This window comes from Emericellopsis atlantica (assembly GCF_019669845.1).
Source record: "Emericellopsis atlantica unplaced genomic scaffold F5Z01scaffold_27, whole genome shotgun sequence".
Classification (NCBI taxonomy): domain Eukaryota; kingdom Fungi; phylum Ascomycota; class Sordariomycetes; order Hypocreales; family Bionectriaceae; genus Emericellopsis; species Emericellopsis atlantica.
The window spans coordinates 150,789-178,629 of record NW_025764729.1 but is presented as its reverse complement, the minus strand read 5'-3'; the positions used below and the strand labels follow the sequence as shown (position 1 = coordinate 178,629).

The 27,841-nt window shown below is 57.4% G+C and overlaps 12 protein-coding genes across 12 annotated transcripts; 7 read left to right on the top strand and 5 right to left on the bottom strand.

Annotated features, from left to right (window-relative positions):
* Positions 1-58: 58 nt before the first annotated feature.
* On the bottom strand, positions 59-1,675 carry F5Z01DRAFT_280140 (uncharacterized protein). Its single transcript, XM_046258742.1, has 3 exons — positions 1,519-1,675; positions 1,064-1,433; positions 59-1,003 (listed from the first exon to the last, which is right to left on the bottom strand). The coding sequence occupies exons 2-3, from the start codon at positions 1,328-1,330 to the stop codon at positions 221-223; spliced, it is 1,050 nt and encodes a 349-aa protein (XP_046115347.1). The 5' UTR covers positions 1,331-1,433; positions 1,519-1,675; the 3' UTR covers positions 59-220.
* Positions 1,676-5,287: 3,612 nt separating this feature from the next.
* On the top strand, positions 5,288-5,530 carry F5Z01DRAFT_676908 (uncharacterized protein; the record flags this gene model as incomplete). Its single annotated transcript, XM_046265300.1, has 2 exons — positions 5,288-5,416; positions 5,471-5,530. 2 exons carry the CDS (start codon positions 5,288-5,290, stop codon positions 5,528-5,530), a joined length of 189 nt encoding a protein of 62 aa, XP_046115346.1.
* Positions 5,531-5,776: 246 nt separating this feature from the next.
* Positions 5,777-7,074, bottom strand: F5Z01DRAFT_663470 (uncharacterized protein). The gene has a single exon (XM_046264037.1). It carries the CDS (start codon positions 6,828-6,830, stop codon positions 5,925-5,927), a length of 906 nt encoding a protein of 301 aa, XP_046115345.1. The 5' UTR covers positions 6,831-7,074; the 3' UTR covers positions 5,777-5,924.
* A 180-nt stretch (positions 7,075-7,254) lies between these two features.
* On the top strand, positions 7,255-9,315 carry F5Z01DRAFT_279938 (uncharacterized protein). The gene is made up of 3 exons (XM_046258741.1): positions 7,255-7,672; positions 7,730-7,831; positions 7,894-9,315. The coding sequence occupies exons 1-3, from the start codon at positions 7,636-7,638 to the stop codon at positions 9,024-9,026; spliced, it is 1,272 nt and encodes a 423-aa protein (XP_046115344.1). The 5' UTR covers positions 7,255-7,635; the 3' UTR covers positions 9,027-9,315.
* Positions 9,218-10,857, bottom strand: F5Z01DRAFT_676906 (major facilitator superfamily domain-containing protein; the record flags this gene model as incomplete). Its single annotated transcript, XM_046265299.1, has 3 exons — positions 9,218-9,578; positions 9,632-10,606; positions 10,661-10,857. The coding sequence occupies 3 exons, from the start codon at positions 10,855-10,857 to the stop codon at positions 9,218-9,220; spliced, it is 1,533 nt and encodes a 510-aa protein (XP_046115343.1).
* A 1,103-nt stretch (positions 10,858-11,960) lies between these two features.
* Positions 11,961-13,520, top strand: F5Z01DRAFT_279810 (uncharacterized protein). The gene is made up of 5 exons (XM_046258736.1): positions 11,961-12,050; positions 12,107-12,399; positions 12,456-12,562; positions 12,618-12,998; positions 13,053-13,520. Exons 2-5 carry the CDS (start codon positions 12,111-12,113, stop codon positions 13,392-13,394), a joined length of 1,119 nt encoding a protein of 372 aa, XP_046115342.1. The 5' UTR covers positions 11,961-12,050; positions 12,107-12,110; the 3' UTR covers positions 13,395-13,520.
* Positions 13,521-14,024: 504 nt separating this feature from the next.
* F5Z01DRAFT_279812 (uncharacterized protein) lies at positions 14,025-16,087 on the top strand. The gene is made up of 2 exons (XM_046258737.1): positions 14,025-14,245; positions 14,301-16,087. The coding sequence occupies exons 1-2, from the start codon at positions 14,135-14,137 to the stop codon at positions 15,819-15,821; spliced, it is 1,632 nt and encodes a 543-aa protein (XP_046115341.1). The 5' UTR covers positions 14,025-14,134; the 3' UTR covers positions 15,822-16,087.
* On the bottom strand, positions 16,087-18,155 carry F5Z01DRAFT_279871 (ASST-domain-containing protein). Its single transcript, XM_046258740.1, has one exon. It carries the CDS (start codon positions 17,994-17,996, stop codon positions 16,353-16,355), a length of 1,644 nt encoding a protein of 547 aa, XP_046115340.1. The 5' UTR covers positions 17,997-18,155; the 3' UTR covers positions 16,087-16,352.
* A 630-nt stretch (positions 18,156-18,785) lies between these two features.
* Positions 18,786-20,428, top strand: F5Z01DRAFT_279815 (peptidase M24, structural domain-containing protein). The gene has a single exon (XM_046258738.1). The coding sequence runs from the start codon at positions 18,929-18,931 to the stop codon at positions 20,381-20,383; it is 1,455 nt and encodes a 484-aa protein (XP_046115339.1). The 5' UTR covers positions 18,786-18,928; the 3' UTR covers positions 20,384-20,428.
* On the bottom strand, positions 20,428-22,045 carry F5Z01DRAFT_279868 (uncharacterized protein). The gene has a single exon (XM_046258739.1). The coding sequence runs from the start codon at positions 21,859-21,861 to the stop codon at positions 20,473-20,475; it is 1,389 nt and encodes a 462-aa protein (XP_046115338.1). The 5' UTR covers positions 21,862-22,045; the 3' UTR covers positions 20,428-20,472.
* A 2,345-nt stretch (positions 22,046-24,390) lies between these two features.
* F5Z01DRAFT_279690 (uncharacterized protein) lies at positions 24,391-25,813 on the top strand. Its single transcript, XM_046258733.1, has 4 exons — positions 24,391-24,844; positions 24,898-24,949; positions 25,007-25,190; positions 25,244-25,813. The coding sequence occupies exons 1-4, from the start codon at positions 24,721-24,723 to the stop codon at positions 25,412-25,414; spliced, it is 531 nt and encodes a 176-aa protein (XP_046115337.1). The 5' UTR covers positions 24,391-24,720; the 3' UTR covers positions 25,415-25,813.
* F5Z01DRAFT_279734 (Homogentisate 1,2-dioxygenase) lies at positions 25,814-27,807 on the top strand. Its single transcript, XM_046258734.1, has 2 exons — positions 25,814-26,210; positions 26,264-27,807. The coding sequence occupies exons 1-2, from the start codon at positions 26,143-26,145 to the stop codon at positions 27,591-27,593; spliced, it is 1,398 nt and encodes a 465-aa protein (XP_046115336.1). The 5' UTR covers positions 25,814-26,142; the 3' UTR covers positions 27,594-27,807.
* Positions 27,808-27,841: the final 34 nt, after the last annotated feature.

The following is a 27,841-nucleotide window of genomic DNA, read 5'->3' as shown; positions in this document are numbered from 1 at the left end:
GATATCCATGCTTGAGTAAAGAGTTATTAGTAGTGCCGTCTGGGCGGCCTCTTCTCTATCAGCAATCTGCAAAGGGACTGTGTAATACGCTCCTTGGCTGGTTATCCCCAACCACCCAAAAACGCCTGCCATAATAAATCCATATCCGACGCCAAAAAGAATAAGAAAAGGAATCCCAACCCCGCCTGCTTCTCGTCTATGAACAGCCCCGTGCACCCCCTCACCGCGGGTTGGCCCTGGCATTGCCTACGCCAGCACTAGAGGCGCTCTCCCCAACCCTGACCTCATCCTCCGGCACGCCAACGCCAACGCTCGTGACACTCTGCAGCGTATTGTTCCTACCCCGGTCACGCGGCCCCGCGACATAGGCGGCACCGCCCGGATCCACGCCCACACTCATGCTCCTCGTCGTGCTCTCGCTATCGCTCCTCGTGTGACCAGATCCGCGCTCGGCCCGCGCCCTCTCCTGCAGCGTCCTCTCCAGCTCCCTGATCTTCCGCTTGAGGCTCTCGTTCTCCCTCTTGGCGGCCTCGAGCTCGTTCTTGTGATACTGCGTCTCCTCGTAGCGCGCCGTCGCTGGCACCATGCCCGGACTTAGCTGTGATTCACTCGCTGTCATTGGTGTGGCGCTCCCGCCCGTCATGGGAATGGCGGACGGCGGCGGCATGCGTTGCTGTTGAAAGTAGCTGGACGGATCGAGGCTGCTGCTCATGGGCGGGGCGGGCGATGGGCCACGGCTCCGGCGCGATGCGTTGCTGTCTTGCCGCGCCATGGCCATGGCATTTCGACCGTTGTAGGATGAGGAGAGCTGCTGCGATGCAGAGGAGGAGGTTCGCCGGTGTCGTCTCGTAGTCGGAATCGTGAAGCCCGAGCCCGTCAACAGGGAAGGCTCGGCTGGCTGGTCGTGCGTCGAGGCGGCATTGGACGTAGATGAGTGGTTCGACGCTACGGATTCGTTCTGCGCAGCGCGTAGCAGGGACAGCTCACGCGTGAGACGGTTGACCTACACGTTGTCAGTTAGTACCTGGCGGCGAGTGTGAGTAGCGACGGCATGTCAACGTACCACCGCCTCTTGCTCCTTCTCCAACTCTATATGGAGCTCAGCAGCCGTGAGTGGGCGGGGATGTCGAAGAGGTCCAGGCCCAGCTTCGGTTTCGTAGGGCGCCAAGGGCTGCGACTGGGCAGTTGACAAAGAGGCATTCACGGCGCTCTGGTTCGAAGGCAGAATGTTCAGCGTGGGCGACGCTGGCACGGACGGTGTTTGGACCTGGGGCGCTGGAGACTGGCGATCAGGTCTCGGCGAGGCCGGTACCGTGTTGAGGTCCGGCATCTTGAGTTGCTTGGGTGTGAAAGTCTAAAGGAAAGAGATTCGCGGAAAGACGGTGATCGAGCGCGGCAGCAATGTGTTGTGGTTCACATGGGAACATGGACGGCTGGAGCCTGGAAGTCAGCGGGAGGTGACTGGAGTCGCTGGAGTCCAGCAGCCAGCTCCAACGGCAGTGACGGTGGGGAACGTACACCCCCGACAACCGCTGAATCCGACAGGTCCTCAACACCTCGGACTGCTGCTGATCGCGGTTGATGAAGGGTATCACGCGCAAGACTCTACTGTCTTGGATAATGGTTGGGCAAACGACATTGAAATCTGACACCACGAATGTGAATCTTGAATGCAATGCTAATGCGTTTTGTACAAGCCTGAAGCACGAAGCCAGACACATGAGCAAGGATGCGAGTCAAATTAAGGATAAAGCAGGAGTCAAGAAGCTGAAAGCAGTAGCAGCACCGAGAAAACAGCCCTTGGCCCTTTAATCACCCTCTTTCAGGACCCGGCCTTCTTGGTAGCCCTTGTCCGGACTCCGGAGCTCCAACATGAAGCAGTAAGTCCCTAGCAACCACAAAGACGACAAAAGTACGGATACATGTGTTCCTCTAACTATACCACTCTTCTTTGAGTTTTAGCGTCTTTAGATAGTGGCTTTCCTCTGTATCGGCACACACGGCAAGAGGAGGTGCCCACTGGGTTGAGTACCGGTAGCTGTAGTAACTCCCATGCCTTTCTGGTACACTGGAAGTTCATCACCGGAATTTTGAGTGGGAGGCGGATCAAGCACATCGAGTTCATCATCCATGCAGTTGATATTTTTTTCCACGTCGTGAAGACAAGCAGAGAACTCTCCAGACAGCTGAGAGGGTCGATGGCGTAAATCCTATAGAGGACTCGATCAGTAAGATTCTGCTGAAGATTTGGGAGGCTCTCGCAAATCAGGTAAAAATGAAGCCGTCGAGTAGAGCCAAACTGATTACATTAAATATAAATTAAAAAAAAAAAAATATTTATTTGAAAAAAAAGTATAACATATATATTATTATAAGGTTATATATAATAAAATATGCATGACCATCAGGCCATCCAACAAGTAGTCGAGCGAGCCCCCTGGGACCTCAGGCCCCCATATAGCAACAACCTGGTCACTAGATCTTCAGCCGGACAGTCCGCTTCCTAAGGTACCATCAAGTTCGCTTATTTTCACGGCCATTTCTGGCGGCTAGAGTTGGTTCGACTCGCCGCATGCAAGCGGCACGCTCGTTCAAACGACAGCGTTGCCATTCGGAGTGGAAACTTGATTCTCCGTAGACCCAAGCAGTAGTTCAACTTCCATAGGCCTCGCAGCGGCGTCGGTCCGATGGCCGTGACTCCAGATGTCAAGTACTTGCTGCATTGGGAAGGTCTGGATGTTCAAGCAGTCAGTCCGCCGTGCGGAAACTAATAGTGAATCCATACCCACCTACCTGGAACCGAGTTGTCGTCTCTTCTCTCACAGCTATCTCCGCGCAGGGACAACATGGCGTTTGCTTCCTCCCGGTGGATCCTGCAAGCTTAAATGCCTTTTTCCCCCCCAGCACGCTGCGCCTTTTGTTGAAAGACTATGTTTGTACATGCAACGTCCAGTCACGAGTGTCCATTGCTCACCGGTCGCCACGCATCCAACATCGATATCAAGAAGGGGCCATCTTCCGATGATGAATTCTAAATCCTCTTGATTTTGCTCCCCTCATTCAAATCAGCGCATATCTGAAACACCATTTCACCCTACCCTACCAGCTTATACCTACTCACCATGACTGGCGAAACATCTAAACCAGGGCTTACCAACAGTCCTAGCAATTTGAGCGACGACAGAGCCGCTCTACTTGCGCACATGGACCAATTCGAGGAATATGTTGCATCGCTGGCGACTCAATGGGACGGACTCGTCACACATCTGACGCACGGCAAAACCATCCCAGAAGCCATACAAGACGCCAAAGCCGGTCGTGACAGAGGGGAGGATACCGAAACAGCCCTCCGCAGGATGGTGCTGCTAGACAAGATGCGGTCAGTCTCTTACCATATCCCGGGAAAATTCGTTCCGATTGGATGCTCCTCGGTTCATCCGCTAACAGTGGTGATCGTAGGAGAATGCAGGAGGAGACACAGCGCTTTGCAGAAGCAATGCACGAAATTCGGAACAGCGCTGAGCCCGCGGTGAAGACGGAAGCAGATACACGCACCACATGACGAACAAATTCAAGCGAGTATGCTATGCTGCCGGAATCTTCTGAAACGATCAAAGACGTGCATGTGGCTTCGGCGCCGCCCCGCGGGTAGGAGATGGAATCGGCTCTTGCAGATGCATGATGATGATGATGATGTGAGACTGGATACCGCAATTGGCAAGTGCAGGAAATCATGTTGGCCTCTAGCAGCCGATTCTGACTCGCCGAGACGACTTACACCAGGGCTCGTTTAGCTCTTTGCTAGCTTAGCGTTGTTCTCTCATTTCTCTTCCCGTGCAGTCCTTGTTTTCTCATCCCTGGATCAGGATAAGCTTCCTAACCGGTGTGGAGTTTATTCCGTTTCCCGCCATTTCAAAGAAGGCTTGTGGACTGGACGGTGGAAAGGTTAGCTTGGGAAATTCAAGGGAGCTTTCAACGTTCCTCACCGCCACGATGGCGTTGATGTGGAAGCTGATGGGGCCCTAGGGCCTAGAGTCCTAGACTACTTAACGTTATGTGAGGAAACGTCCACGTGTGGCTGGAGTACGGATAGCGGACGTATTCCCTCGACAAAGTCGCTGGCGCTGTGAGCGGAAGTTGGCCACTCATGGTTTAGTACCATGCATGAACAGCTGTGCAAACCTTTCTATGACTCTAAAGTCTTTGGGCCTTGTGGACTGTAGTGCTGACCGGCCAATGGCTACTAAGGTACCTATACTCGACATTGGCTACATCCCTAACAAGAACATTGATCAAACAATCCCCTAAGGCGACTCAACTCCAAGCGACTGTCAAATGAATTTACAAACGTTACGCGCTCAAGGCAGTCACAATCGATCTTGCCTAAAGGATCACCCGCTAATGTGTGTCCAACGATCCACGCTCAGTTTTGTCGAACCTTCTCCACCCAGAAGCCGTCTCCCGTAATCGCATAGTCGCGCAGCTGAAGAAAAGAATGATGGCTCTTCGCTGGACACGGGGTAATCATGCTGACTGATATCCCTCAGACCTCTCTATCGTGGGCGCAGCTTGTAAGGCTTACCCCCCTGCACCGCAATCACCAGTGCCACAAGTCAGCGCAGGTTGACCCAGGCCACTTGCCTCGAAAGAGCACTGAAAGCTTCGTGAAATATTTCCTAGGAAAGGAAAGTGAAACGTGGATTAAATCAAACTGATGGAATTAGTAGCTAGGGTGACATTGATGGCATTTCCCCAATCGCTCACAACTACGACGATATCCACCCGACACATGGCTCGCTTGAACGAACAATAGAAGATCATCGAAAAAGACCTGCTCCCACTTTCACACTGTGTCATACTTCAAATGTTCAAATTTGGCTCCGCTAAGACCATGATTGGGTTCTCTTGGCTCCAAGATGCAGCCCGGGTCCAGCCCCCCTCGTGCATCACCATCGGCACTCATCCGGGAAACATCTAATTAGGCAGTATCTTCAAACAGAAAATAAGGAGAAGAACTGCACTCAACCATCAAAAAAAAAAAAAAGAAACGCCCCTCATCTCGCCAATCAACCACCCTTTCTGCTGGAAAACCCGCACTCCCATCGCGATCACAGACAATGATGTAATCCTGACCTATGACTTCATCCACCACCGAACCTCTGTCCAACCCCCCACGTCGTTCTTAAACACACATTACAGACGCGAGACTACTTTCTCTCCTTCAAACAAACCCCAAAACCATACACCACTCCTACCAACAAATCAACCCTCAACCAAAAACGCCAACATGCCCGAAGGTCGCCAGTCCCCTCCCCCCGAAGTCCAGTCCGGCAAGCAGCAGCAGGCTCCCCCCGGCTCAGGCCAGGGCACCGACAACGCTCAGGGCAAGGACCAGACCAACAAGGACCAGCTCGAGGTGAGAAGTCTCGAAAACCCCCAATCTGATTCGATCCAAACTGACAATGGACAGCACCTCTCGTCGAACCCCAAGGGGGCCATGGAGGATGCTCTGAAGGACAAGACCAAGTAGAATGGTCACGCACGGATAATGTCACGATGTAATGATGATCACGGCAGGATCGCAGCCAGGAGAAAAGCTGCCATTAATACAACACTTGACACATCATGCCCTTTGATCCTCTGCTATGCCTCCTTGCCGGATGAAAACAAACCTTCAGCACTCACGTCCATGCTGTCTATGGTGGCTACAAACAGGCCAGATTCCATGGTGGTACACCTTCACCCCGAGGTCTGCGAAAGCTCACAAGCATCATGGTGTGACAAGAGAATTTCTCAAATTAGGTCTACGGATAGTGAAACACTGTTCTGAACATGAATTGCGTAACGGTCATAGGTCGTGAGCAAACGCCATTTTCTCCCATTCCAACTTATAGCTCCCTTCATTCCTTTTGACGCACTCCAGCTTACTTGTCCAGCGACTGGGACTTGACTCCGGGGACGGGGTCTGAGGGGGCAGGGTTGGAGGGCGTCATGAGGCCGACGCGGTCGCCGGCATCGATGCTGGCCTCAGCGGCTGCTGCTGTCTCGAATGGCTGCTTCTCACCGGTACCCTCAGCGGCCTGGCCGGCCTGAGCGTGGTTGTGTGTGCAAGCATGGCCATGACCAAACACCTTCTCCAGTCCAGAAGCCTTGTATGCACTGCCGCCATGCTCCTCCTTCTTCAGCTCAGCCAGGCGCCTGGCCTCAGCATGCACCTCCTGAACCTGCTTCTGGCCCTGGGTGTAGAACTGAACAATCTTCTGGCCGGTCGGGGTGTTAGCGGCCTTCTCAAAGTACGAGCCGATGCCGGTCAGGAGCGAATTTGTACGCTCGCTGAGGCCATAGCTCTGGTCGGTGGCCTTGGCGCGGTCGGTGGCATGGTACTTGGAGTCCAAGCCCTGAAGAGTGTTCAAGAAGCGCGAGGACACGCCATGTGTAGAGTCGAGCTCGATCGCACGCTGGATGGCAGCGTCGCCAACAACGTATCCCTGGGACAGGTACTCGGCCAGGATGCGGGCGCGAGGCTTCTCCTCCTGGGTGATCTCGTCTGTGTCGCGGTCGGCGTTCTTAGTGAAGTCCGCGCTATCGTCCGTGTTGTCGCCCGAGGTGCTGGTGACGGCGATCTGGTTGGCGCCAAGCTGGGTGTTGTTCAGGAGAAGGGCAGTCTTGGAGGCAGTCTCCTTCTCAAAGGTGACGGAGGCAGTCTTGGTCTCGCCCTCTTGAGTGACCTTGATGTCGGCGATCTTACCGCAGAAGCTGAAGAAGTCCTTGATCTCGCTGTCACTGGTGGCAGGAGCGATATTGGTGACGTGGACTGTAGCGTTGGCCATTGTGATGGTTTTGTAGGGCAAGTTGATAACACGGTGATGAAGCTTGGGGTTTGTATGAAAAGAACGTTGTTGTTCTGAGAATCTGGAGATGAAAGGATGATGACAAGAATGAGTTTGGATCAGGGAGAACCGCGACTACCTGTACTTATGTAAATGACGACGACATCAGCTAAACAGAATCACTTGACGATGACTACTGCCGACCTCGAAAGAGGGAGCTTGTGCGGGGCAGGTGCGACGTCATCGCGTGTGTTTTCATTGGAGTTGTGGCGGTGCTAGCTCGCTCTTCAGTGGCTTAGCCACCTTGACCCCAGGTAGGCCGGTACAGAAGCTCCGGCTAGAATTGGGTGACGAGCAGAGTCTCTCCTCAACATGTGGCGAATCTTGTTGAAAAAAAGCTGGCTGCTCGGCATGTGAATATTTCCAAAATCTTTAGGGCCGTCTATGGCGTTCTCAGCCTTGGTTTTCGATCTGAAGGGGACCCTTGTTGGGCCTCGACGCCACTTGTTTACAAACCATGTGATTTTCAGGGTCTCCCGCTTGGCGGACAACAAGATGTGCAGCCACTGCAGGCGCTGGGCGGGGTTGAGTCGTTGACACTCAGGAAACCACCATCGAACCCAAAACACTCAACTTTGTGCTTTCTTCGTCCGCGGGAGCAGACTTGATCCTACCCGCCTGCATTCACAGCGGCAGGAAGTGTTGGTTCGAGCCAAGTCAATGGACCTGGGCAACTGCATCATCGCCCAGGTCGGTACCTGGCCATTCCTTCCCCTTGTCGCCGTCCACCGTCCCATTGACCGCAATGTCGTTTCTATCAGTGCTATTGTACATTGTGCATGGTAATGCCTGGCTCTGAGCTATCACGCACATGGACATCGACATTCTGACAATCCCAGGGACTTCTTTACGTAGGGGCTACGAAATGAGAAAACCACCAGATGACGCGATATATCTTGAGTTGTTCTCCCGGATCCTCGTAGGCCGAGATGGATGTCCTCGTACGTCCTAGAAACGCGGCGCTGTGAAGAGTTAGTCCTGGCAGTCACTAATTGAATGCCAGACCAGCTTCTTGCAGCTCTGGAGCAAGGCATCAATGTGGCATGGGAGGACGTGTATGATGTGGTGAATCCTTACGGAGACCGTCGAGGCAATGCATTCGAAAGTGTCTGGACGTTCGACCTTGACAAAGGCCTGGTTTTTCTGACCAAGAATGACCAACACAGCTCTGCGTCACTTGGTCTGGCTCGCGAACGACTACTCACGCTCGACGACTTTGTGCCCGTGGACATTGTGCGGCAACCGCTCCAGGCAGATCAGGATATTCCCGGGCTATATTGGGAGCCTGAATTTGATTATATGCCCCGGGAAATCTCATTCCTTGGACGAATTATCCGTGACTTTGGTCATACTTGGCGACATGTTCTTTGTCGAGAGATAAACACCACGACCTTCATGAAACTGGCGTATGCCATTATCTGGATTTCGAAAATGGAGTTCACTCTCTTGGAGCGCGTGGGCTTTGAGCATATATCTCAAGGAGGACCGTATGTCAAAGTCATAGACCTGCCGAGCTGGGACACACCTGACGCCAATCTTGTTCCAGCTGGGTCGTCTTGGTTTGTTCTGACGCAAGACATCTACAAAGGACTTGAGCTGGTGCGAGGCCATGCCGCAAGACAGGCTTTGCACGGACGGTCCACAACAGAGTCGATCAAGTACGCGGTTCTGACGCTTCGACAAGTCGTCCTTTGCAAAGCATCTGGAAAGTGCCTATCGTGGACGAGACCCGAGAAGCTGTTTCATGACAGCCCTGCAACCGATGCTGCTATAAGCATGATCCTCACTATATCGGCAATTGAGCGCAAACCGCTCACCATCAACACTCTTCCCGTCGAGATTCAAGACAAAATACTCCGTCAAGCCACAGTCAGCTTAGTTGCATCGTCCAAATTGGGCTGCGAGCTCGGCATAGGGTCCCCTTTCTCTTGGATCGAGAGAGGTGTACCCATCGGCATTCAGGAGCGTAAGACCCATCGCTCCGAAAGGTCCCCTGTTGAATCACAACTTGTGTTCAACGGAGTGGGAAGCGGCTTGTCATACAAACGTGATGGGTCAAGTCAGACACCTATTAGCTCAATTCAGACACTAGGCTCAGTGTCCATCCTGCTGCCATCGCCTGGGTACATTCATTGAAGGCTACATGGTAGATGCCTCTTCCGATCGACATTTGATTTCTTTGCCCACCAGAGATGGGCTGTTATAAGAGCCCTCCTTTCATTGCATATGTCTTCAGCTAGTAACCTGCTCATCACACACACAGAGCACTTCACCAAACCAAACATGCATTCCACACGGCCGCACATACAGGAACAACATCGGCACGCCTAATCACGCGCACGGTTCATCATCACACCAGCCGGGTCCTTGGTCTCCGTGTCACCCCAATGCGCATCCCAGCCATTATCAGCCAGGTACACCTTCCACGCGGCGTCGTCGTCGTCAAGATTGCGGGAGACATCGGGAATCACGAAGAAGGCCACTAGAGCACCGAGGACGGCAAAGGCCGAGCCGACCAGGAACGCGACCTGGTCGCCCTTTTCAGGGGTCGAGGCGTAGTTGTTGAGCAGGGCGGTGAAGACCTGGGTGCCAACGGCCGCACCAGCCTTGGAGCAGGCCGAGATGAAGCCCATCATCTGGCCACGGATCGAGGTCGGGAAACACTCGGAGGCCGTGAGCACAACGGTACTGAGGATGGTCAGTTGACAGTTCAATGTTCAGTCAAGAGCAGCAAGCCTTACCTTCCAGGGCCAACCTCACCGAGCGTCAAGAAGATGCCGTACAGCACGATGAACAGGGGAAAGATGGACTGAATCTGCTTCATGGCACCACCGAGCACGAAACCGAGGACGGCCTGCATCATGAATCCAAGAGCCATGGTCTTGCGGCGACCAATCTTGTCAGACAGCACACCACCGATAAAGGGACCTGGCAGGTAGAAGCAGTTGATCAGACAGCCCCACCCGAGGTTCTTGACGAGGCTGTTGCCGGCGTTGGAGCGGGCGATAATGGTGGAGCTGAAAATACCAAAGGGGATGGAGATCCAGTTGTAGAGGAACCAGCACGAGGCAACACCAATCAAAGGACGATAGTAGCGCTTCAGGGCGAGCAGGTAGGGTACCTTTTGCTTGCGCATGGAGGAGTTGCGGTAGGCGGTGGCCACAGCCATGCGGATGCGGAACCAGAAGATGCCGAGCGGGGGGATGGCACCGAGGGCAAAGGCGGTGCGCCAGACGATCTCGTACTTGCCCTCCTCACGGCTCACGCACAGGAGCAGCAGAAGCGGGACGAGGGCGGCCCAGACGTAGCCCAGCGAGGCGGACAGGGTGGCGAGCATGGCGAACATGAAGCCACGGTGCTTGCGGTAGGCGCCAGACTCGTCGGTGGCCTCGGCGGCACCAGCGCCCGAGACGGGGTACTCGCCTCCCGCGCCGACGCCGGCGACGCCGCGGGCGATGACGAGCATCCAGATCAGGCCCTGGGGGGAGGTGCCATTGGCGGCGGCGGAGAGGGCGATACCAAGGACGAGGAGGACGGTGGTGGCGACGGCGCCAGTCTTGCGCCCGAGCTGGTCGACGATGACACCGAAGAAGAGCATGCCGATGATCATGCCGATGAGGAAGGAGTTGCTGAGGCGCGAGGACATGTCACTCGTGAGGGCGTCCGGGTAGAGGACCTTGAGCATGAGCTGCAGGTTGCCAATGACGGCGGCATTGCTGTTGGGGGGATGTGTGAGCACAAGAAGAGAGCAAGATGTTGGTACTGCTCACTATCCATCACTTCCAATGGCCAGGCCTGAAAACAGGACCATGAGCCAGACGGAGAGTTTGCTGTAGCTGCCCTTCTCGGGCTCGTCGATGCTGCCCGTCTCGACGTTGGCCTCGTCCTTGTCGGACGCGGGCTTCTTGACCTCGACGGGCCCGTGGGGGGCCGTGGCCTGGATCTCGGACTCGTTGGTGGCGCTCATCTTGGTTCTTGATTCACGCAGTGCATTCACTCAGACACGCACGATCCGGTTCACGTTCAACGAGGGATGGCAGAGCAGACGTCTCATGCACGAGGGAATCAACGAGACAGCACCAAACAAAGGCTTCTCTAGGTAGTGGTCAGGAGTCAGGAACGGTCGTACGTTTAACAAGCCTTAGAGGCACCATTGTCGGGGTCGCTCGCCTCTTATGAGGTGGACTCATAACTGCAAGTTTGAACAGGGGGCCCCAACCGTGCACTGGGCGACCCTCACCCTCACCCACAGAATTGGAGACGGACCCTAGATAGCGTCTGACAGATAGGATTGGTGTCCGCAGGGCTGCGCCTATCGCGAGCTTTGCAATTCTTCAACACGCGCGTTTTTGTTCAAGCAAAGCTTGGCCATGTGGCTACGATTTCCGCCGGTTCGGCAGTAGCTCCATTGGCACGCCCCAGTAATCAGGGTTCAAGGGGACGAGGGCGCTCTCTGTATGGGCAAAGGAATGTCAGTGCAAGGGTACTATGGACTTTGTTGCGCGTTTTTGTTCACTCTGTTCCTTGATCGTTAGCCTCTCAGTTCACGTTGTCTCCAAGCAGTCGGCACGTCGCCGTGCTATCAACCCAGGAATTGCCTCTTTGGGACGAACGGTTTGCCGACAGGCGCATCTGTCTGCCGATTGCCGTCGGAAACTTGGATGACCGACGAACGGAAGATGGCCGATGGAACGGGGACCTTTGCGATTTGGCCCAAGAGTTTCTTTGCGAAACGGTAGGCCAGCCGACTTCGGCCCTGTTGATCTGCCCTTGTTTTACGATACGGCTGACAGACGTCTACGTGAGCACGGTGTTGTCGACGTCCGTACATGTAACGTAGCTTCTCAAGGCTCCGGCGTGCGATGACTGCGATCTCCATGCTACCGGGTAAGTTAAAGGCGACCTTGGTCCATCGGCTCCATCCTTCTCGACCTTTGATGTCGAACCCTGCATTAATGTGGTTTGTGACGGCCATTATACATCTTGGAATGCATGACGATGCGATCACTCCCAATTGACCCGGTCCATATACTCCGAGAGAGTGCAGCCAGACTTCATCCGCCCATTTGCAATTCAGCCGCCGTGCGGGGCAGCATCATGATGGACATCGCGCGTATATATTGCCGGTGTCTGTAGTCGTTATATCACAGCCGAGTGCTGGTATGCCATCTCCAGTGTTGTACATTTCAATCTGAAGACCTGACTGCAGACCCCAGCATCATGACCATCCAAGTGGGCGTCGTGGGCTACGGCAACGCCGCCAAGTCGTTCCACATCCCCTTTGTCCAGGCAGTGCCGGCGTACACCATCACCGCCGTCCTCCAGCGCGCCGAGGCCCCCGTCGAGAAGTCGCCCGGGTCGCACTGCACGGTCGACCTGCCCGGTGTGCGGCACCACCGCACGGCGGAGGCGTTCTTTGCCGACAAGGACATTGACCTGGTGGTCGTCGCGACGCGGAACGACACGCACATTGAGTTTGCGGAGAAGGCGCTCCTGGCCGGAAAACATGGTGAGGACATGGCTCGACCCATCTTGGTGTTGTGTGATGCTGACGTTGAGGGGAAGCCATTGTCGACAAACCCTTTGCGCAGTCGTCTGCCGACGCGGACAGGGTGATCAAGTTGGCGGATGAGAAGGGACTCATCCTGACGGTCTTTCAGAACCGCCGATGGGTGAGCAGCTCTTGTCTTTCCTCCCCAAGTTAACGCTGTCGCTGACCTGCGGTAGGACAGTGACTTTAGGACGCTGCAGTCTCTCCTCGCCAAGAACGCCTTGGGCAAAATCATGGAGGCGGAGCTGCACTATGACTTTGAAGCGGCCCCGTGGCTCAAGCACATGACGGCGAAGGAGTACACGCCCGGCGCAGGGCACGCATTCGGTCTGGGCACGCATAACATTGACCAGGCCTACGTCCTCTTTGGGCGGCCCAAGTCGGTGACGGCCTTTTTCCGCAGTCAGCGGGGGATCGACAGCGAGGTAGAGGACAGCTTTACAATCATCCTGCAGTATGCGGACGAGAAGCTGGTGACGGTCAAGACGTGCGTCGTGTCGTGCATGGAGAAGCAGCTGAAGCAGCTCATCCGGGGCACGGAGGGATCGTGGATCAAGGTACGTGCCGTACTTTGAGGACTGAGATTGGTGTCCCGTCGCTGACAGACGCAGTGGCAGCAACGCAGCACATGCACGCAAGAAGAGCAGATCGCGCAGGGCGTCAAGCCGCTCGACCCAGCCTTTGGCAAGGAGCCGCCTGGTCTGGAGGGCACGCTGACGACGTACAAGGAATTTGACGCGTCGTTCCAGACGTACCAGCCCGAGACGAACAAGTACAGCGGTCAGGCGCCCAGCCTGCCGGGCCACTGGGTCGGGCTGTACGAGAGTCTGGCGGATGCGATCCTGGGCAAGGGCGAGCTCCAGGTCAAGGCGAGCGAGGCGCGGGATGTGCTGAGGATTATCGAGCTGGCGAGGGAGTCTCACGAGAAGGGGGTGACGGTTGCGTGGAAGTGAGACTGGCCACTACGGACGAGAGGTACACGATACATGTAGGATACTCGCAGCATGTCAACACACGCAATGAGTGGTGAAGCAACGGATAAAAAGAGCTGGATGCATGAATTCTCTAATAAACGATAATTAGTAGAGTTTCTTTGCGAGGAGAGCAATCGTCAAACCAAGCACGATCATGGCGGGATGGCTTCCGCGCTGACAGCGACTGAGCCCTATAATACGGGGCTGCTAAAGCCTAAAGATGATTAGCGGGTGATCGCTGCCCAATCAGGCTGCGCGTGCCCTTCCCGATCGGGATGTTCGTCACTTCAGGGTCTTGAGACAAAATTAACCTTGATAAGAGTGAGACTGAGATCCAGCCCAATGTGCATCACTTAACTTAATTACTCCGTGCACATGGCATCGAGACACGGCAGAACAAAGAAATGGACCCCAACAACGTCCAACGAGATGACTCAAGAGTCGAGGAGGAGCTGAGCTGAGCCGGTGTCCCGTCCCACTGCCGATCCGGACCTGCATGTATGTGGCTTTTCAGCTGACAGGCTCTAATAGTAATAGCCCCAGGGGTTCGCGAATGGCCTCACGACTCACGGCTCACGACTGGAGCGAGGCACTTTATCCAAGGCTCCACAGCTCAGCCGTCCATCGCGTCGTGAATTCCCATCCAAACTTCTCCTCAACCTTCACGCGCGACCCTTTCTCCCAAGCGAGCCCCCCCGAGTCCAGACCAGACAGACACCATGAGACTGTCAGTGTCCGCCATCCGTCTGGCTGTCGCTGCCGTCGCAGCTACGGCTCACGCTGCTGCGTCGGTCGAGTACGTGACGGACCTGCCCGCCTACTCACTCCTGGTATGTACTCACTCTCCCCCTCCCACGATGCTCCCGTACTCATGACCATCTCCAGGCCCAGTGCGCCTCCGATGCCATCTCGTACCCCATCCAGGCGCAAACATTTGTCGGCTCCTGCGCCGACGACCGCCCCGGTCTGCAGTCCTGCATCTGCCAGAACGCGATACTCTCCGCTGAGGTCCTCTCCTCCATCCGCGACGATGTGTCCGACTCGTGCGGCAGCACCGCCTCGGGCGACCAGTCGAGCGTCAAGGCCGTCTGGGACCAGTACTGCGACCCGGACAAGACCGTCGCCTTCAGCACGCCCTCCAAGAACATTGTCAGCGCCTACATCACCGACCTCAGCCAGATGCGCTACCTCGCCCCCTGCGCCTTTACGGGCTTGAGCTACGCCGTCATGGCCGAGCCGCTGTCCAAGTGTCCCGCCGAACCCAGCCTCTACGCCCCCTGCGTCTGCTCCAAGGATGGCGTCGCCGACATGGTCTCCAAGACCATCTCCAAGACCGTCAGCACATCCTGCTCCAACGACGAGGACGTCACCCTCGCCTACGACTTCTTCGCGCACTACTGCGACATGAACCAAGGCACCACCTCGTTCCCCACGCCCACCGGGCCCCCGGGCGACATGTCCTACCACGTCACCGCCCTGCCGCAGTACACGTCGCTCAACACCTGCGCGCAGTCCGCCGTCTCCCACGCCATCCTAGGGCAGACGAACTGGCAGTGCCCCGAGGGCGTGCAGGCCCTCGCGAGCTGCGTCTGCATCAAGGACGGCGTGTCCCGGCTTATCAGCAGCACGCTGACGAGCGACGTCCGGTACTACTGCGATGTCACTGCGACGGCCGACGTCTCCTCCGCGCTGGACGTCCTTGACTTTTACTGTAGTGCCGCGCGCGACGAGGTCACCGCCCAGGTCACAGAGTCGGTGAGCGAGAGCGCTTATCCGACCGCGGAATCGGGGACCACGAGCAGTACGCCGCCAGGAGAAACGGGCACTATCAGCGACGACAAGAGCAGCAACGATAACAGCAGCAGCAGCAGCAGCAGCAGCAGCAACGGCGGCAGCAGCAGCAACGGCGGCGGCGGCACAAGCAAGACGGCCGTCATCGCAGGGAGCGTCGTCGGTGCCGTCGTCCTCATCGCCGCCATCGTCGCACTCATCTGGTTCATCCGCCGTCGCAAGATGCGCGCCAGCGCACAGGAACAAGTGCCCTCCGCACCACCCTCCTACCACGGCGGACAAGACCAGCAACAACATTCAGAGCTCCACGGCGCGAACTCGCAGACGGACATGGCGAACCGCAAGGAGCTCGCCGACTCGGGCATCAGCGAGCTCCCGCCGCAGACACGCTCCAACGAGCTCCCGGCCCAGGAGAGCGCGGCGCGTACGCAGCACTTTGCCTCGCATGAGCTGGAGAGTCCGAGTAGCGGTGGTGGCTGGCCTCTGCAGGAGGGGGGCCGCGACGTCTCGCCGTTGACACCGAGTGCGTCGACTAGAAAGGCGGCGGGCAGCATGGGCTGGCAGTCGGGCCCGGTGGACGCGTACGAAATGGACTCGACGCCGAGGGGGAGGTGACGTTGGACAGGATGCACTACCTGAAGATCTACGCGTATGGCTGTCGATGACCTGCATGAGCAAGGGTACACCACCCACGCGGAGTGAAGAGTGTGTGATGCAAGGGACATCTGCATCTACCCAATGCATTTGCGGTCTCTTCGCAACCTCTAATCTACAACAAGCGCCACAGCGAGCGCCTCCTCTTTCCTCGCCCATCACCGACACAGCGGAAGCATGAGGGCATTCATTCAAGAACGCCCACGCCACAAAATCCAGACAGCGCCATGCTCTTGACACCCTTGATCTTCCACGTGTCCGTCAAGGGGTCCGTCACAAAACCAGACCAGAGGCTGCGGAGCGCATCGCCGAGAGGAATGGTGGCGTACGTGGCTGTCTCACGCGCTGGAACGTCGGGCGGGTCATCGGTGGCCATGGATGTTGGATGGGTACGAGTGTGTGGACACTGGAAAGCGAGGGTGATATGACAGAGATAAGATATCATGTAAAGACGATTTTGAAGGACGAAGAATCAGACCCTCCCATTCTCCCTCACAGACAGACCTCATTCGACCGCCTGACCTCTACACCGTCCATGACCGCGCCGACAACAACGCAGCCCTCGGGCGCAGCGACCCTGAACACCGTCTCAAACCCTTTCCTGTCGGCTCGCCCCATTTTGGACCACACGCCCCCGCGCCGTACATGGATATTCCACCCGGTCACATCCGTCGCGCCATTCCAGGACACATAGCCCTCCACTTGTTGTTCGTCTTTCAGAGTATCGTCGTGGATCTTCTCCACGTGGAGGCGCGGGTCCCAGTCCGTGGGAGTGGCATGCCACTCGCTCTTGAACGCACGATAGCTCTGCACCGTCTCATCGCGCCCAAATCGGCCTTCCCACCGCACCTTGCCATCCGACCCAAACTCTTGGATCATGGGGACCGGTCCGTAGCACATGAGCTGGTTCCCGTTCTCCAGTGCGGGATCGTAACTACCCTGGCTGCCCACGTAAAAGGGCTTGTCCCCGCGTACACTGCGCAGCACGGTCGGCGGCTTGGAGGCGTCGGGCGGCAGGTCGACTCTCAGTACCAGACCTCTCGTCGGCGCTGTCCCGTTGTCCTGCTGCATGTTGTGGTTGTCAAAGATACTGATCGTCATCCCGTCCTCGGTGACGTTGTGCGCTCGCGCCTGGTGGTGCCATTTGAACCGATCCGCCTCGGCCAGGGGGCCAAAGTCGCCCCCTTCGCCGCGCCCGCTCAGCTCCCAGAGCACCTCGCCCGTTTTCCGGCTCAAGAGGTACATGGCAAAGGTGTGCCGACTGTTAATCAGCAGGTTCTCCCCAATCTCCTGCACCGAGTTGATATGGAAGTGATCCCAAGGGTGCCCCTTTGAGCCATCCCCCATGTACGACTTGATGGGCAGTTTCGACGCCTCCAAGGGGATGTGGTCTTTGGCGCTCCACGTGAAGAGCGTCTCGCCGGTCGTCATGTTGACCTCGTAGATCAGGCTGTCGGAGAGCCAACCGTCCTCCTTCCCGCCAATGGAGGTCAAGTTCACCTGCGTGTTGTTGTACGCGACCATGTAGACCGTGCCTCGCTCCGTCATCTCTTGCTCGTGAAAGTCCGATAGCCCTGGTGCCTTTTTCCCTGCCGCCAGCGACTGCGGTGCAATGTTGCCGGAAAAGAGACTCGTTTGGACTTGATACGATTCGTCAATGGTGTGGAATTGGCCGTATCCGTGACCGGTGACACTCTCGCCGAGCCAGACAGTGAGGTGGGGCTTGCCGTTGACCTCCTGGACGCGAAAGTTGTTGGCGCCATAAGGCCCGTCGTGCGCATACACCAGCTCGTTGTCGTCCGTCATGATGACCGGGGCACTCTGTACGAGACCACCCGAAGGACCCCTGTTCTTTGCCGTGAAGATGTAGTAGCCCTTGGCCAGCGCCCCTTCGTTCCGCGTAATCGTCATGTTGGGGGGCATCCACGCCGAGGATTTGAACTTGCGATAGGGCCATTTCTTCCCCTCGGGTACCACAACCTCAATGTAGGGCCAGGATTCGATTCTCGCCGGCGCAAAGGTGTTGCGCCATCCAAAGGCCAGTGTAGAGGCAGAGAGCAGGTAGCCCGTGGTGAGGAAGATCAGGATCGTTAGAGCCGCTATCCGCACAGAGCGCGCGGCGCACAGGTCGATCATGGTGCTGCTGTTCGGTATGACGCTGTCAATCTGGCGAGTGCATGTCGGCGTGTAGCGACCACCTGCAAAAGGAAGCAGGTCATCGAGCAAGAAGAGGGCAAAAGGAGGAAATAATTAGAGAAGCATGGAATAGGAGGTCGAATTGGTCAGGAACGCGCAAAGTCAATCAATAATCTCCAGAGCAAGCCATGGCAGCAAATAGCGCGCGGGCATTCCACCCTCCACGGAGAGGCTAGCGCCTCGATAAGGTGGCGAAGACGCGCTTGGCCATGTTTCCGTGCATACCTTGGGAATTACCGGACGGTCTATTATATTGACCATGGCAGCCGGTTCGTCGGCGCTGAGCTTTCTTGGGAGGACTGGAGAGCCAAGATACCGATGGTCCGAGGGGGTTGAAGATTCATGTCTTGCCTTTGCGGGTGCAGTGGGAGTGGAGCGTTTTGGACGGTGTCACGGTGGCAGTCGTTCCTGCCTCAGTACGGATAGCAGCAGTGTCTTGCGCCCATGTGGCTCGGCTCGTGTCAGGGGGCGCACGCTGACGAAGCCTTTTTTCTTCACCCTCAGACTCCAGTCTCTTCTTGGAACAATCCACCTTGCCAAGCTGAAGCGATTCATCCCTGGCAGCGCCCTCGTGGCATCCATCTAGGGAGCAAACGTGGCTCGCCGTCTGCACAAGCGTCCATCAGCAGTGCGACTCGTACCTAACAAGGAACGCCTGCTTACTCTCGCACTCATCTCCACGCTCCCATGCTGGGATATCCACAGCATCCCACATCGCGCCCTCTCGGAGTGGAGAGATCCGGCCATTGACCGTTGACGTCCCCCGTCATCGGCCCTCGCCCGACGCAACGATGCAGTACGGGATCGGATACATAGCCAGCTCTCCCGTCTCCTCTCCTCTGCCATGATTGTCTTCCCACAGTCAGTCAATCATGGAGAAATCAGTGAGCCTCGAGGCCCAAGGCCCGGCCCCTCGTCTCTCGACAACCTCGCGACGTAGCCACATAGCTCTCTTCACGCTCACTGCGCTTCTCGCCGTCGTCTTCTTCTACCAGAGCCTCTTGCTCGATCAGCTCGACACCAGCCATCGTCCCCTGAGCGCTCAAGGGCACCCAGACTTTGACAGGGTCCAGCAGTGCTCCATTGACAACCTCAAGTCCGACACGTGGTTCCTTGACAATGCCGTCCCCATCAAGCCTGAGGAATTCCTCGAGCGGCGCGACCGCCTCGCCAAGGCTCTGGACAAGAATGGCGTGGACGCCTTCGTCCTTGAGCCCGGCTACACCTTCCAGTACTACGGCAACATCTCTCAGGTGGACTGGGAGCCGTGGGAGCCCGAGGAGCGGCCCTTTTTGATGCTCATCATGCCCCAGACCTCGGATGAGGGCGAGGTCACCGCCAAGACGGCTTTCCTGTCGCCTGCTTTCGAGGCCGGACGTGTCCGCATGCTAGGCATCCCCTCCCGCGAGGAGGAGCTCGACATTGTCGCCTGGGAGGAGCACTGGAACCCGTACACCACCTTGCGCGAGTCGCACCTCTTCAAGGACATGGAGGAGCCTGTGCTCATGGCGGATGAGGAGATCCGGGACTACATCGTCCGCGGTCTGGGCAAATTTGGCTTCACGACAGTCGGTCTGACACCAGAGGCCGAGCTTGTCCGCCAGACCAAGAGCCGCGCCGAGGTCGAGCTCCTGCGCGCCGTCAACACGGGCACCGTCCAGGCTGTCCGTGCCATGCGTCCCTGCCTCGTCCCGGGGCTGACGGAGGACGAGGTCACCGCCATCCTGGACAACTCCATGCTGTCCATCGGCTTCAGCCTCTTCTTCAACATTGTTCTCTTTGAGGAGCACGGTGCTCTGCCCCACGGTGGCTTCGTCACCGGCGGCGCCAAGCTGACCTACGACACCATGGTTGTTATTGACGTCGGTGCGCACTACATGGGCTACTCGTCCGACATCTGCCGCAGCTTCCTTATCGACCCGCCGTGCGACCACTACAAGACGAAGGATCCCCTGGCCCAGGAGAAGGACGATGTGTGGCACATTGTGCTCGAGGCCCAGGCGGCGGCCGCCGCCGCATTCAAGCCCAATGCCTCAGCTGCATCCATTGACATTGCCGCCAGGACGGTCATTGAGGACGCCGGCTACGGGTACGGGTTCACCCATCGCCTGGGTCACGGCATCGGCATCAAAGCCCACGAGTCGCCCTACCTCAACAAGTGGAACAAGGACGTCCTCCTGCAGGCGGGCATGACCTTTACCGACGAGCCGGGCATCTACCTGGAGGGCAAGTTTGGCGTGAGGCACGAGGACATCTACCTCGTGACGGAGGATGGTGAGGCGGAGCTGCTCTCCGGTCCCCTCGCCCGGGGTCTGCGTGAGCCATGAGCGTGATGCCAAGTCCGCCTAACTAAAAAAGAACAGTGCATAGAGAACGTCGATAGCAAGAAGAGAAAAACCCATATCCAAAATTTCCATTACATTATACTCCCCGCTATATGCTCTTCTATAGGAAACCCAGGAACTACAACAACACCACGCCGCTGATGCAACCACGGAACGCCCTCGCCAGCCGGCACCGCTCGATGCGCCAGGCTGCAGCTGATAAATGTGGATTCGCGCGTGTGCTCCCAGTGCGTGATCTGCAAACAACACTCGGAGACCGCCTCGGGAAACGGGGACGAGCTCAGGGTCGCGCAGAGCCATGCCATGAGCTGCGTGACGGAGGTGAACGCCAACAGCCACGCCGAGGTACTGAGCCGGATCATGCCCTCCTCAATCTCGACGTGCAGCAGGCGAAGGCCCGGCGAAAGGACGGCGTCCGGATCGCTATCGTCCCAGAATGACATGCCCGCGAAGCCCTGGCCCTGCTGCGACGACTGCGCGGCCGCGCGGAGGGCATCCCGAACCGCACCGACCACCACGCGACCACATCGCGGCCACTGCTTCGTCGCATAGTCGCCAACGGTCGTCGCGACGCATTCCCCCGCCGTGCCGGTGACGGCGGGAAAGGCCTCCACGTCCAGGTGGCCCTGCTCCATGATGCGCTGGCGCGGGTCACACTCGAACCGGAACTGCAGGACGTGGTAGCCGTCGGCTGGCGGGGGCATGCGCCTCTTGAGTAAGATATCCCACGCCGCCGACTCCATGAGGTGCATCTGCACGTGGTGCGGCGAGTACAGCACCGTGCGGATGCGACGCACAAAGTGGGCGAGCGCCTTGCCGTTGAGCAGGTGGGAGCCAATGGTGCGGGCAATGTCGTCCGGATTGCCGCCCGGCGAGCGCGCCTTCTTCTCCGTGTCCCACCATCGACAGACGACCTGCAGGGCGAGGTGGATGTCGATCCCGTTGGCGGCCTCGGTCCACGAGGTCGGTCTATGCGACAGGCCGGGTGCTATCTTGTCCAGGACGCAGCGGGACAGCTCGGGTCCGTTGAGGACGAGGACCATCTGGCAGATAGGCCCCTCGAAGAGGAGCGAGAGCTGGCGCCCATGTTGCGCGTTGGATGCGTAGTAGAAATCCCAGAGCTCATCCCAGATCTGGCCGGTGAACTCGGTCATGAGACGGTCAAAGACCCTGTCGAGGTTGACCGGCACCTTTTGGTCGTCAATGTAGTAGTGCGTGAGCAGCGCATTGCCGAGCCGGTCCGCAATGGTGGTCGCAAAGGCGCCGACGAGACATCCTGCAATGACGTGGGGGAGCTGGATGGCGATGCTCTCTTCGCGGCGGCGGCAGAAGGAGAGGCTGGGCAGCGGCGGCTTTGCGACGTCTCTGGCTGCTGCTGCTTCATCCGCTTGGCGTGGTGGGTGCGTGGTAACGGTGGTCCCAGGTCTGTCGACGGACTCAGGGTAGTCTTCGGGTGGCATATCTCATGATCGAATGAGGGAAAAATGAGACCTGTACATGGCACCAAGATGTCCACCGATTGCCCATCACTTGCCGAGGGGGATATTGGAGCAGGAAGAGAAAAAAGAAGAAGTGATAGTTAGGGTTTCGGAGGGTGATGGTGAGTCGCGGCCTTACTCAGAGGCTGACGAATTGGTTCATGCCTAGGGAAAAGTCTGTCTGACCGTCCGTCAGTGTGGTCTTGCGACGACGACTTGTCGTGCGCCAACGAAAAGGGTGACGTTGGCACCCAGGGGAAGGTTGCGCGTCCCCCACTCGCGCGTGCGCACGTTAAGCATGTGTCCAAGGTTTTGCAGCACGCGCCACATGCCGAAGCGGGTTTGTGGCGTCAAAAGGCCGCGCAACTGCACGACACGGCCAGCAGATCAAGGCATGGATTTTCTATAACTCCCGGGCATACTCCGTAAAGACATTTGCGACTTCTGGCCTTTGGGCTTTGGCCGTGATCCTGACTGGGGAAGATTGGCGCACTCCGCCCACAATCCAGTCGTTCGACTGACGACTCGAGCCCTGTGGGCAGCGTGGCTGTGCGCCTGTTCCAGCTCGGCAGTGGGCCTGGTTCAAGACAATCTTTCATCTTGCCACGACTGACGAATCCCATGGCGATCGATGCAGATTTCAGTATCGAAGAAAGGGGGTTTTCGGTTCAGGACGATGGGTACGAGTAGAGCGGAGAACGACAATCGTGGCAGCAGCCTTCCCACGAGGACTTCAAACAACGCCATCACTCGGGCCGTTCACCCCGAGTCGCTTTCTCTGATGAGAGGCACTCGAGCGCTGCTGCAACGATTAGATATCTATGCAGTGAAAACATGAATTCATCGTTCTTCGTCCGTCGTCGCTGAACCCTGAGCATTCATTTGAACGCACTTTCGGGTAAGTATATCGCAGCACCCCACAACGTCCCATTAGCCATGGGATTGTCGATAGCTGACCTGAGTCCTGACAAAGTTTTGCACGGCGCTGACTCGCTGAGGCGTAGATGGTGCAGTGGACGAAATCCAAGCAACTCGAGTCCAGTCGCTGTCGGCAGAGCACCTGCGCACCAGTGATACTGCCAAGGTTGATGCGTCAGTTCACACACATGTCCAACTCCACCACAGTGTTTGATGTCGAATGCAAGGCTGCCGGCTAAGTTGGAGCGCCAAGACATGTTCTAGACGTCGCTGAACACGAGTATCAGCTATTCAGCTCAAAAGATGAAATTCGTCCCCAGCCCACGTCTGCGTTGTTCTACCTGCGGCTATGGCAAGTTTCCTTTCACGTTCGCTATAGGGTAGGTCGTCGGACATGCTGAGCAAGACTGCGTTGACGAATATCGTCCATTGGCGAACCCCCTGCCGTTCAGGAAACCGTACTTGTCGTGCTGTGAATGACAGTGACAATCTTGCTTGATCTGCAGGAGGACGCTGTGGTGAAATGGAACTGCGATGCTGACGCGGCGCATTTGGCAAGGACTGGACCGCATGCATTGGAGTGTCCCGCTGCACTCATCCGGTGACACTCCGATACACATCCTTCAACTTCGATGGAGGAATTTGTTGATGCGCGAGACGGACGACTTCTCTCAGCCGCAGCATCATAGGTCTCGGGGCTTCTTTATCATTCCTCTATTGGAGACTGCGCCACTCCTTCCCGCCCTCGTTAACTCAGCGAGGTAGACATGTCCCCGCAAAAGAGGACGCCTACGCTATCAAGGTTTCACCGATGCATGCACGCCGCCATAACAGATAGCAGATGCGAGTCCTGGCGCCATTTGTCGACTGGCTGGGTTCCTACATCAACTCCATTCCACAGCCCGTCGCGGCCTGGCGCAGGTAGGTAGAGCGCAGCCGATGTCTCCGAGAGGGGTCACTGCGCGCCAATTGAGTGGCACTGTGATAGACGGTCGATCTCGCGTCATCAACGGGGAGGGCATCGAACTCACACTGCTGGCACCCCTCATCACGCGCTGTCCCTCAGCACCTCCTGCACACTGTGGCCCAGGCACCCCTTCTCTCCAAACGATTCTCCGTCGAACTGTATCGCCCAATCTGATGCAATTGATAACAATGAGAGCTATCCTCAGCCCTTGCCTGATGAACTACCTGCTTGGCTACCCAGTCTAAGCCTGTAGGCCAGTGGGTCTGACCAGCTTCCCCGGATTCCGAGCGCTCTACCCCGGACTGTCCACTGTCCTGCTTGCAGCAGCACGGCGCTAGGCCCGATGCAGCCGGCAGTGTGAGCATGACCAGACCTTCCAATGCCTGGACCCTTCGAGCACAGCTACACGCCTAGCCCATTCTCCAATACGTAGTCACGCGATCGAACTGGCTCACCCCAAAAACGCAGATTGTAGCAATCCAATCTTACCCCGCTCGGTCTGACGAAGCTTTGCAGCCGACCTCAGGGGCACGGCAGCGTACATGCTCACGGGCTGGTATGGTGAGGTACCTCTGACGGGCTGGTCGGTCACACTGGCCACACCGGGGGCAGGCGCGATGCCTCATGTACACCCCGAACAGAGGGCAAGTCACTCTCGTCTCCGGATTTCGGTCCCTTCATAGCCCGCCTTCCCCTCTTCTTAAAGCAAGCTTTCCCCTCCTTCACATCATCAGCTCCCTTCTCTTCTCTTTCATCCTCGCATCACCCATTGCTTGTGATTCAGTCCATTGTATCTATCGAAAGGTCGGTAACCCACAGCATGCCTTAAACGCATTGTACAGCTGCAGCGCTGGCGGGCAATTGATCAAACCTTTGTGACGAGCACCGCTGACTTGGGACTCGGTGCTTAGCTTTCCACCTCACTACCACCCTAAGCACAACAGCAAACCACCACCATGACAGAACCGCTCACCAAGGTCGACTCCGCCGTTCAAGGCCTCTCGTCATCACCTACCGAGGAAAAGACAACCCGCCGGAAAAGCTCTAGTGTGCCTGGCGTGTACAACATCCTTGACCTGGGTGAGTGAGATTGGCAGAGCGCGCGTGTGAAATGTCAGTCTAACCACGAGCAGAGGAGGACGGGACGGAGCTTGAGCTCGCCGTTGAGACTCAGATGACTGGGTGGTAAGTACCTGCCTCTAGGAGCTTGCCAGAGGCGTGCATGTATCTGACAACTCGCAGGAAAATCAACAAGAGCCCGTCCACCGTGGAGGACCCCGACATCCTCAAGCTGCACCTGACAAAACCGCCCGTGAAGCGCATTGATCTTCACTTCCCGCTGGGCATGGAGGTGACCGCGCGGAACATGAGGGGCGTCACCATCAAGGACGCCCTTGACGTCATCTACAAGGCCTTCCGCAAGAGGGTGCGTTCACTCATTTATTCGTCTAACAAGACCTTGTACTGACCTGGCCGCAGTCCGACGACGAGCTCGACAACCCCTACCTCGCAGGCTTCGAGTGGGACAAGGAAGAGTCCTGGACCCGGCTGGTCGTCCATCTGCAGAAGCAGCCCACGAGCTCCATGCCGAAAGGCGGCAACGCCAGCAGCAAGAAGAAGAAGAAGGGCAAGACCGAGGGGGACGAGTAATGACTCTCCCACCCGCCCCAACACCCACCTGATGTCTGTCTGTATCCAATAGTCTTCCCTTTTCAACATTTGTTCTAGTTATGGCTCAGCGGGTACGGAGAGTTTTGAGCCTGGCGCGAGCGGGATATTGTGATTAGATATTCTCGGTCGGGGCATTGAGCGGCCCGTGTCAAGACGCGTTGGGCCGTTTTGATGTATTAGTTGCAGGTCTTGTCGTATTGCAATCAACGGTCCTCGCGGCCATGTTGCTTCCAGATGTCATGCCATGAGCCGGTGATGGGTAGAGCGTTCCTTGCATTGCCCACTTGACAAATGTCACGTCGGTAATGTACCTGACATGATAGAGTCATCGTCTTGCCTCTCCGGGGATGAGATTCGTTCTCGGAGTCCGGTGCGCGGAGGAAAGAAGCGATCCGTGTGGTGTAAGTGATGGTGTACTAACAGCGCGGCTAGTTGCGCAGCAGCCGAGCTGTTAGTGCGCAATTACATCCGCCGCGGAATGCGTCCGGGCGGCCTCAGCGCCGAGGATAGCCGTCTCCTCCCGCGTCTCCTCTCTTTCGCATGTCCCATGGACCAACGATGTGGGAAGATCGTCTTCTAGACACGCGCAACGTCAGGCCGCATGGAACACTTAAAAGATGGGACAGTATCGCCCGTCGTTGACTGGTGATTGACCACACGGTTACACACACCTCTTGTACGCGTCGACCTGTCACCAGTGCACCACCATGCCTTTCACAACCTTCAGCACCGCCGAGAAGTACAGGTACCAAAATGGCTTCGACAGCCACCTAGAGTACGCCGCGTTGACGGAAGCGGGAGCGGTGCCGAGACTAATCCGCCTTCCAGGTCATCCGCCATTGACGGTGCCCTCCCCGTAGGCCAGAACTCGCCGCAAAAGCCCGCGCTTGGGCTCTACGCCGAGAAGCTCTCCGGAACCGCCTTCACCGCGCCGCGCCACGAGAACAAGCAGACCTGGCTCTACCGCATCCTCCCGTCCTGCGCGCACCCACCCTACGCGCCCACGCCCGAGGCGACGACGGAACAATGGGCCAAGGGGGAGGAGCTCAAGTACATACCCAACCAGCTCCGCTGGGATCCCTTTGACCATGACGAGTCGAAGGACCTTGACTTTGTCTCCGGGCTGAAGCTCGTCGCCGGCGCAGGGGATCCCGTTCAGAAGCAAGGTCTGGGCATGTTCATCTACGCCGCAGGCAAGAGCATGGACGAGACGTCAGCCTTCTACTCGGCGGACGGCGACCTGCTCATCGTCGCGCAGGAGGGCGACCTCGACATCCGCACCGAGTTTGGCTGGCTACTCGTCCGCCCCATGGAGATCGCCGTCATCCCGCGCGGCGTCAAGTACCAGGTCTTCCTCCCCTCGGGCCCCGCGCGCGGCTATGCCCTCGAGCTATACCAGGGCCACTTCAAGCTGCCCGAGCTGGGCCCCATTGGCTCCAACGGCCTCGCCAACGCGCGCGACTTCCAGGTCCCCGTCGCCTGCTTCACAGAGGACGTGGGCAGGACCGCGTCCGAGGGCGGCCGCAAGCACACTGTCACCGTCAAGTTCAACAATGCCCTCTTTGCGACGACCCAGCCGCACACCCCCTTTGACGTCGTCGCCTGGCACGGCAACTACTACCCCTACAAGTACGACCTGGGCCGGTTCAACACCATTGGCACCATCTCCTTTGACCACCCGGACCCGTCCATCTTCACCGTGCTCTCCGCGCCCTCCCCTCTCCCCGGCACGGCCGTGGCCGACTTTGTCATCTTCCCTCCGCGCTGGCTCGTGGGCGAGGACACCTTCCGCCCGCCGTACTACCACCGCAACACCATGTCCGAGTTCATGGGCCTGATCACTGGCGGGTACGACGCTAAGCGCGGCGGCTCGGGTGGTTTCGTGCCCGGCGGCGCGTCGCTGCACAATGTCATGAGCGGCCACGGACCCGATGCCGCGAGTCACGAGGGCGCGCGGGGGGCGGAGCTCAAGCCGCAAAAGGTCGGCGAGGGGAGCTGTGCGTTCATGTTTGAGAGTTGCCTGATGATGGGCGTTAGCGAGTGGGGGCTGAGGACGTGCAAGAAGGTGCAGGAGGGATATAGCGAGGAGAGCTGGTCCGGCGTCGTGACCCATTGGCAGGGCGCCAAGGGGCTGGAGATCAAGTCTCACTTGGTATAGGTGTTTTGGAAGCGGAAAATGAATGTATATGTATTTCAGTCTCTTGACGGGAGAAATTGGCCCGGTGACAAGCCAGGTGTCGATGAGTCTCGTACTTGAACAAGGCAGCGTTGAAAAAGCACAGCCTTCCACACTGAAGTCGGATTCCACCACATAGTCGTTATTCCATTCGCTGATCAAAGTGTGTGAGGTGTAATGCCGTTAGTCGCCTAAACCCGAAAACATACATGCGTCTAGACTTCAATGCC

Excerpts from the sequence above, each read along its gene's own strand:
- F5Z01DRAFT_280140 (XM_046258742.1), bottom strand. The coding sequence starts at position 1,330 with ATGCCGGACCTCAACACGGTACCGGCCTCGCCGAGACCTGATCGCCAG. Across the intron at positions 1,004-1,063 it reads AGAAGGAGCAAGAGGCGGTG|GTCAACCGTCTCACGCGTGA; the intron begins GTACGTTGACAT and ends GACAACGTGTAG.
- F5Z01DRAFT_663470 (XM_046264037.1), bottom strand. The coding sequence starts at position 6,830 with ATGGCCAACGCTACAGTCCACGTCACCAATATCGCTCCTGCCACCAGT.
- F5Z01DRAFT_279938 (XM_046258741.1), top strand. The coding sequence starts at position 7,636 with ATGTCGTTTCTATCAGTGCTATTGTACATTGTGCATG. Across the intron at positions 7,673-7,729 it reads GCTATTGTACATTGTGCATG|GGACTTCTTTACGTAGGGGC; the intron begins GTAATGCCTGGC and ends TGACAATCCCAG. Across the intron at positions 7,832-7,893 it reads AGGCCGAGATGGATGTCCTC|ACCAGCTTCTTGCAGCTCTG; the intron begins GTACGTCCTAGA and ends ATTGAATGCCAG.
- F5Z01DRAFT_279810 (XM_046258736.1), top strand. The coding sequence starts at position 12,111 with ATGACCATCCAAGTGGGCGTCGTGGGCTACGGCAACGCCGCCAAGTCG. Across the intron at positions 12,563-12,617 it reads TCTTTCAGAACCGCCGATGG|GACAGTGACTTTAGGACGCT; the intron begins GTGAGCAGCTCT and ends GACCTGCGGTAG. Across the intron at positions 12,999-13,052 it reads CGGAGGGATCGTGGATCAAG|TGGCAGCAACGCAGCACATG; the intron begins GTACGTGCCGTA and ends TGACAGACGCAG.
- F5Z01DRAFT_279812 (XM_046258737.1), top strand. The coding sequence starts at position 14,135 with ATGAGACTGTCAGTGTCCGCCATCCGTCTGGCTGTCGCTGCCGTCGCA. Across the intron at positions 14,246-14,300 it reads TGCCCGCCTACTCACTCCTG|GCCCAGTGCGCCTCCGATGC; the intron begins GTATGTACTCAC and ends GACCATCTCCAG.
- F5Z01DRAFT_279871 (XM_046258740.1), bottom strand. The coding sequence starts at position 17,996 with ATGATCGACCTGTGCGCCGCGCGCTCTGTGCGGATAGCGGCTCTAACG.
- F5Z01DRAFT_279815 (XM_046258738.1), top strand. The coding sequence starts at position 18,929 with ATGGAGAAATCAGTGAGCCTCGAGGCCCAAGGCCCGGCCCCTCGTCTC.
- F5Z01DRAFT_279868 (XM_046258739.1), bottom strand. The coding sequence starts at position 21,861 with ATGCCACCCGAAGACTACCCTGAGTCCGTCGACAGACCTGGGACCACC.
- F5Z01DRAFT_279690 (XM_046258733.1), top strand. The coding sequence starts at position 24,721 with ATGACAGAACCGCTCACCAAGGTCGACTCCGCCGTTCAAGGCCTCTCG. Across the intron at positions 24,845-24,897 it reads GTACAACATCCTTGACCTGG|AGGAGGACGGGACGGAGCTT; the intron begins GTGAGTGAGATT and ends AACCACGAGCAG. Across the intron at positions 24,950-25,006 it reads GAGACTCAGATGACTGGGTG|GAAAATCAACAAGAGCCCGT; the intron begins GTAAGTACCTGC and ends GACAACTCGCAG.
- F5Z01DRAFT_279734 (XM_046258734.1), top strand. The coding sequence starts at position 26,143 with ATGCCTTTCACAACCTTCAGCACCGCCGAGAAGTACAGGTACCAAAAT. Across the intron at positions 26,211-26,263 it reads GGCTTCGACAGCCACCTAGA|GTCATCCGCCATTGACGGTG; the intron begins GTACGCCGCGTT and ends TCCGCCTTCCAG.